This window comes from Microtus ochrogaster, chromosome 6 (genome assembly GCF_000317375.1).
Source record: "Microtus ochrogaster isolate Prairie Vole_2 chromosome 6, MicOch1.0, whole genome shotgun sequence".
NCBI classification, from domain to species: domain Eukaryota; kingdom Metazoa; phylum Chordata; class Mammalia; order Rodentia; family Cricetidae; genus Microtus; species Microtus ochrogaster.
Genome location: NC_022013.1, coordinates 69,313,461 through 69,319,934, shown reverse-complemented (window position 1 = coordinate 69,319,934; position 6,474 = coordinate 69,313,461). Strand labels below are relative to the sequence as shown.

Here is a 6,474-nt window from a genome sequence, read left to right as displayed (position 1 = left end):
CTGGGTGAGGTCAGGAGTGGGAACAGGGAATAGGGTGTTAAAGAGACGAGAATTCTCTCTGGACAGTATTTCAAGCTGCATTCAGAGACTTGACAGTGTTACAGGAAAGAGTTGTACTGATCTTGCCCAGTGTTGAGCTAGTTTGTTTCCTTTTTTTTTTTTGGTTTTTCTCAACAGGGTTTCCCCTGTAGTTTTAGAGCCTGTCCTGGAACTGGCTTCCTCTTACGGGAATCCCTGGCTGATATCATTCTAGGATCTGCCCTTCCTTCCCAGCTCTTAGCTTCTTGTTCCTGAGTGTTCCTGATTTCTGATCTTGTTAGCAGAGGTAGTGGTTCCTGGAAGCTTCCTTGTCCCTGCCATGTGTTTGGTGTTTGAGAATCAGGCCTCACCGGACTAACTTTAATTACCCGCTGTCATCCTGTTTGTCATAACCACTCTAAATATAGTCCCTGTTGTCTATGCTTCTGGAAATTGAGAATTTGAGGGTGGGGAGTTCTGCTTTTTATATTGTTAGGTATCACAGGTGCTCTTTCTTCTGGTTAAGTGAAAGACTCCAAATCTGGAAAAGCAAGAGAGTCACAGTCTCCAGAGAGGCAGAAAGTCAACCTGATCACAAGACCGCAAGAAAAGCATCCTCATTCCCTCCTTAGATAGTTCCTTCTGGAAGTCATAGGACAATGGGACATACTGCAGATAATATACCAGAATAGACATATTCAAATGGCTTCGTTACACAGGGAAGCACACTGTAGACAGAGTGGAAGTATGGACGCTATTAAAATGCCTCGTGTTTCCTCCATCACTGCCAATTCACTTTCGGATTTCGTTTATAATATTTATTACAGTATTTTCTGCCAATAAAGAGGTTAAAATTTTGAAGTGTTTTCTGTGTGATTTTTAGATTTCCTGTGTTGCTTAAAGGAGTTTAAGCAAATATCCTGTGCCTCCACCACCCCCTCTAACTCCCACACTAGCCTTGAATTCAAGGCCATCCTTCTGCCTCAAAATCCCAAAAGTGATGATTGCAGGCATCTGCCAACTTGTCAGACTTTAAACAAATGTTTCTTTTTAATAATTGTCTCCCCTACTCCTCAAATTCACGAGCTCTTCTTTAATTAATGGTATGTGTGTGAGTGTGTCTGTATGTGTGTGTATATGTGTGTGTGTGAGAGAGAGAAAGAGAGATGAATAAACACACCCTGCTGAGTTCATTTAGTGCTACTCATATGTGTATTTGTTTAGTTTTTTTTTTTTTTTTTTAAATAAGGTCTTGCTGCAGAGCTCTAGCTTGCCTTGAACTCCTTGCAATCCTTTCACCTTCCGGCCTTCTGAAGGTCACAGTAGTGGACCACCACACTTTCCTACCTCTATGTTTCATTTTCTTAATATAGCATGAAATAAAATCTCCGTTTTCCTTCAGACATTGTGCTGGTGTCTTTTACGAAGAACCCTTTTGAGCAGCTGGAGAGCCGGCTCCACAGACAGGCGGTGCACTGCTCTTGCTGAGAAGTCCCAACACTCACATCAGGCAGCTCACAACGGCTTGTCTTTCCAGCTCCATAAATCTAATCCTCTCTTCCGGACCCCTCAAGCAGCAGAACTCACATGTGTGTGAACACACACCCTCACTTTAAAAACTAATGAGAAATGAAAAATTTAAATATGTAAACCATATCCTCAAGCGAATAGACACACTCTTGGGTTTGGCAAAGCCAGTGTCAATTACGTCTTTGGCGTACAGGGGGAATGACATATAGTTGTTTTCTCTCTTTTGTAACCAGTGGATCCCCCCTGACCCAGGGGAAGCTGTCGGAAACATGTTTCCACGGTCAGCTAAGGATTCTAATATATTAGTGATATATATATGTGTATGTGTGTATTGATATATCAACAAACTGTCTAGTCAGTTATTAATAGTGTTTCTAGAGTAGAGAACAAAGAAAATGAAGTTGCTGTTGTCGTTGTCTCTTGTAGCCCAGGCTAGCCTTGAACTTTAATTTGATATTTAGTCAGAACTGGTCTTGAACTTCTGATCCTCCTGACTGTACCTTCCAAGTGCTGAGGTTATAGGTATGTACTGTCATGCTTAGCCTAAAGTTCTATGTATATTTGTGAAGGTGAATGAAATTTCTGCTAGTTTATAAAGTACACTCGTTTATTTTTAATTTTATTTTATTATTTGTACATGTGTTTCGCCTGCATGTGCGTCTATGTACCATGTGAGCACCCATTGCTCACAAAGGCCAGAATGTTATACTATGTACAACTAGGCTTATAGCTGTGGAGGGTTCCACCGTCTCTTACTTGATTCTTACAAAAGGTCTGGGAATCACACAGGGTGGATAAAATGGTCCTGTGTGTTTATGGAGAGCAAACCAAACTTACCAAAGGCAAGTAACCAGCCTGGGGAACACAACCAGTGAGCAGCTGGCATGTTTTAGAGTTCAGGTCTCGGGAAAGAAAGCTATTGCGTTTCCACCCATGTACAAGCAGAGCTGGACACAGAGAAATGTGGGTTGGGAATGAGAGAAGAAAGAGGTGGGGATTCTTATGAGGACTAGAAAATGCAAGATAGAGGCAGCGGTGTCTGGAAATGTCAGTGTTTATTAAACATTTAAGGACATTTGGAGGTGGTAGAAGAAATGTGCAGAACGTAGAAAAATCCTAACAATCCCCTGCGCCTGGGAGCGCAACCTCTTCCTTTCCCTCCTGTTCTCCTGCGGTTTTGCTGTTGGCTGTCTCATTATTTCTTAAAGCCCCCTACACCACCCCTGACCCGTGAGGATCCATTTCTCTCTCTCTCCTTCCCCAAATCTTGAGTCCCAGAACTCTGCTCCAGTGTGGTCAGAGGGCATCAATCATGTAGCTGAGGTCTGAGGATCAGGGGCTCCACTGCCTGGGCTGGCTGGCTGGCTCTCCGGAAGAGATAAAGACTTAGCAGGGAGTATGGAACTGCAAAAGCCACATGACGTCATTGGTCCTCAGTCATGGGGGCATGGGCTCAGATAAACAAACAGAAAAAAATATGGTGAACAAATAAAAAAATGCTCGACAACCTCAATAAACCCCGATGGAGAGTCTGGTCTAGATGATGTGGACTTGAGCCCAAAGACAAGAGTGTGGAGCTGGGCCTCTGAGGGAAGGAAAAGAGAGAGCAGGAAAGAGCCAGGGGGATCAGCTGGGGTGGAGTTGTGGGGGATGGGAGGCCAAGTGGCCTATTGTTGGGCAGAGGCTATCAAGGTCCCTTTCTTCTCGGTGCCTGAGGGACAGGCACCAAACACGCAGCCCTTGGGGCAGGCGAGGAGTAGGGTTAGTCCCTAGGCTCCGAGAAAGCCTAGGGGTGAAGATGAGGGAGGAATACAAGAACTTGGAAAGGAAGGTTGAAATGAAACTTTACATCTCATTGGGAGGTAAGGGCAGGGCAGGGCTGAGGAGCAAGAGGAAAGTACCTAGACCTGGGAAAAGAGGAGCCTAGGTCCCCCTGCTCTGACAGGGCCTGGACTTGACCATCATTTGTCCGATTCCAGGCCCATCATGTTCTTGAGGGCGTTCTTGAGGCTGGTTCTACTGGGGGACTTGACTGCAGGCCGGAGCTCTGAGCTCTGTTCATCTTTACGAAGCTCCATCTCGATGACCACCACCTGAGAGCCTTTGGAGGACTCCGTCGCAGACCCCCGACCCCCCGCCCGGCCCGCTAACCGCTATTTCTTATCCTTGCGAGACTCCCCCAGCCCTTTAGACTTCTTCTCACTGGCAGCTTTGGTGCTTCTGCTGTGGTCCAGCATGGCATACAGCACTGGCGTCTGCGGGGAGGGTTGCACACATTCAGCTTAGGTCTTGACCTCCCCCACCCATCCCTCGCTGCTGTCCCGGGTTCCCATCGTTCTCCTCCCCGGTTTCACGTCTCGCTAACCTGACGCCCGCGCTTCGAGGAGTCCTTAGAAGACTTGTGAAATTTCCCCTTCTCCATGGCACTGTGGAAAGAGGGGTTGCAGCAGGATTAGTCTCGCTGGAACCTACTCCTAGCGAACGCACTTCCTCTTTTCTTTCGCCCTCCCACCTCTGAAGCAGTCTCGGGGGATCCTGGATAGAAGGTGGGGGTCAGGCTCCGCCCCTTACCTGAGCCTCCTCTGCAGGGTCGCCTGCCGGCGCAGCCAGCAGTACCGAATCAGGTAGAAAAGCAGCAACAGCAACAGCACCACCCCGAGGATGCCCCCGATCACGGCTCCCAACACCACCCCATACCTAGTGGGCACTAGGAAGGGGCAGAGAAATAACGTGGGTGGAGGGGTAGGTAACAGAAGCCTGTATCTATGTTGCTTTGCACTACACCCATTTCCAGTGGTTGGAAATGTGAAAATTCTAGCCAAGACTGCCTTTTGCCTCCCTTCCCAGCGTTTTGTTTTTTACTATTATTTAATTATATTTTTTGGGCTGGGCAGGGTCCCACGTAGCCCAGATTGGCCTTTGACTAGTCTTTGGGTACTTGCTACGTAGCTGACAATGGCCTTGAATTTCTGATGGATCGGCCTCTGCCTCTGAAGTACTAGGATTCCAGTCAGAACCTCCATGCCTACCCCCACAGCTCCTCACCCCCCCCACCCCGGTTTTACTATATATTTCAGCCTGGTCACTCTGCGACCCAGGCAATCATCTCCTCAGCCTCCCCAGAGCTGGGATTAAAGGCTCACACCACCACATCCAGATTAGTTAATCTGTTTGCCCTTCCCCCAGTCTATCAGCCCTCCCTGATACCTTCTTTGAACTGCTTCCCAGACCCCTGTCCCCTGTCCCTTCTCATACCTTTTTCAAAGACATAGAGCGTGACCTGAGAAGTCTTGCCCACTATGTCTGGTGGGTTTTTGACATCACAGGTGAAAGTGCCGTTGTCGCTGTAGTCAAGGTTGTGTATGACAATGGAGCCGTCCTTCCAGCGAGGGTCCCCTACCCACTGGATGCGCTCTTTGAAGGTCCCCACTTCGTCAATGTAAGGTTGTCCTTTGGCATAGTGGAAGATCTACGAGGAAGGAGGGAAATCGTGTGAGGGAAACCTGGTGTGAAAACTGCTGAAACTTGGCTCCAGACTCAGGGTAACAGATCTTGTCCCAGGAGAGGAAGGACAGTGCACACAGGTCCTAGGCAAGGTGACAAAGACTGTTTACTTACTTTGCTACAGTTGAGTTTATGGCTCATAAAATAGCTTCCCTCTGTAGCCCAAGTTCACTTTTCTGTTGTTTGAAGCACCCTGTTATCTAACTCCAGGACACTCCCCTACCCCGCCCAGCATACTTACCGAAATGGCATCTCGGCCTCCTTCAGGCTGGTAGCGCCAGGTAAAAGAGATGTCATCTGAGACCCATTCACTGGACCAGAAGGAGCAGTGCAGGGTCACCTGGGAGCCCACAGCACCATAGACTTCCCTGTCTGTGTAAACCACAATGGCCAGGGCCGGGGACAGCACTGCAAGCAGAAGAACATGAGATGTACACACCGGCCCAGTCAGACATGGAGAGGATGTGAGACCAACCAGCCATCAAGGGCTGGGACGCGGGTGAGGCCGTACCAAAGAAACACATCTGGACGAATTTGGTTGGTGAATGTAAATGCTTGCATCAGCCCCACGGTCTCAGCAGAAAGACTGCTCCTCGTGTCTATTGCCAAACCACCCTGAATGTATCCCATCTTGTCTGATCTCGAAAGCTAAGCAGGCTCAGCGTGGAGGAGATAGATCAGTGCTTTTCTGTAGGATTCTAGAAGGTGGGTGATAGCCAACTCTCACTTTCCCTCTTAGTCTCTTTTTTCTCCTTCCTTCCTTTTTTTCTTCCTTTCTTCTGAGGCAGCTTTACTATAGCCCATAGTTATTATCCTCCTGTCTCAGCCTTCTGAGTGTCGGAATGACAGTCATGTGCCAATGGTTGATAGCTAATGTTTTTGTTTTTGTTTTTCCCGAGATAGGATTTCTCTGTGTAGCTCTGGCTGTCCCGAAATTCACTCTGTACACCAGGTTAGCTTCGAACTCAAAGAGATCCGCCTGCCTTTGCTTCTTGAATGCTAGGATTAAAGGTGTGCACCACCACCACTCAGCTTATTTTTTTTTTTTTAAGACAAAGAGTCTTACTATGTAGCCCTGGCTGACCAGGAACTCAGTATGTAGACCAACGGGACACACAGAGATACACCTGTTGCTGTCTCCTGAATGTTGGAATTAAAAACATGCACCACCGTGTTGTGCATGCATTCTTATAAGCTGTTAAAGCAATACAAATAAAGATAATGTCTCCTTTGACACTTACTCTAACAACCAATTTCTTTCCTGATATCTCCACCCACTTTGAACCACCATTACAAGTTAGTAAATATACTTTCTCTATGTATAAAACCCAATATAAATGCAATACACTCAAGATCTATCTGTGCTTATAACAAATGGCTAAATTTGTTTTATGGAGCTTTTTAAAATATAGTGTATAAGCC

General features: G+C 47.0%; 1 protein-coding gene across 1 annotated transcript in view; it reads right to left on the bottom strand.

Moving 5' to 3' along the window:
• Positions 1 to 2,474: 2,474 nt before the first annotated feature.
• Mpz (myelin protein zero) overlaps positions 2,475 to 6,474 on the bottom strand; it is a 6,141-nt gene continuing 2,141 nt past the window's right edge. Inside the window, 5 exon segments of the mRNA XM_005348790.3 lie at positions 2,475 to 3,803; positions 3,914 to 3,974; positions 4,120 to 4,255; positions 4,804 to 5,017; positions 5,294 to 5,460. Of these exon segments, the coding sequence (XP_005348847.2) occupies positions 3,510 to 3,803; positions 3,914 to 3,974; positions 4,120 to 4,255; positions 4,804 to 5,017; positions 5,294 to 5,460 (872 nt within the window). The 3' untranslated portion in view covers positions 2,475 to 3,509.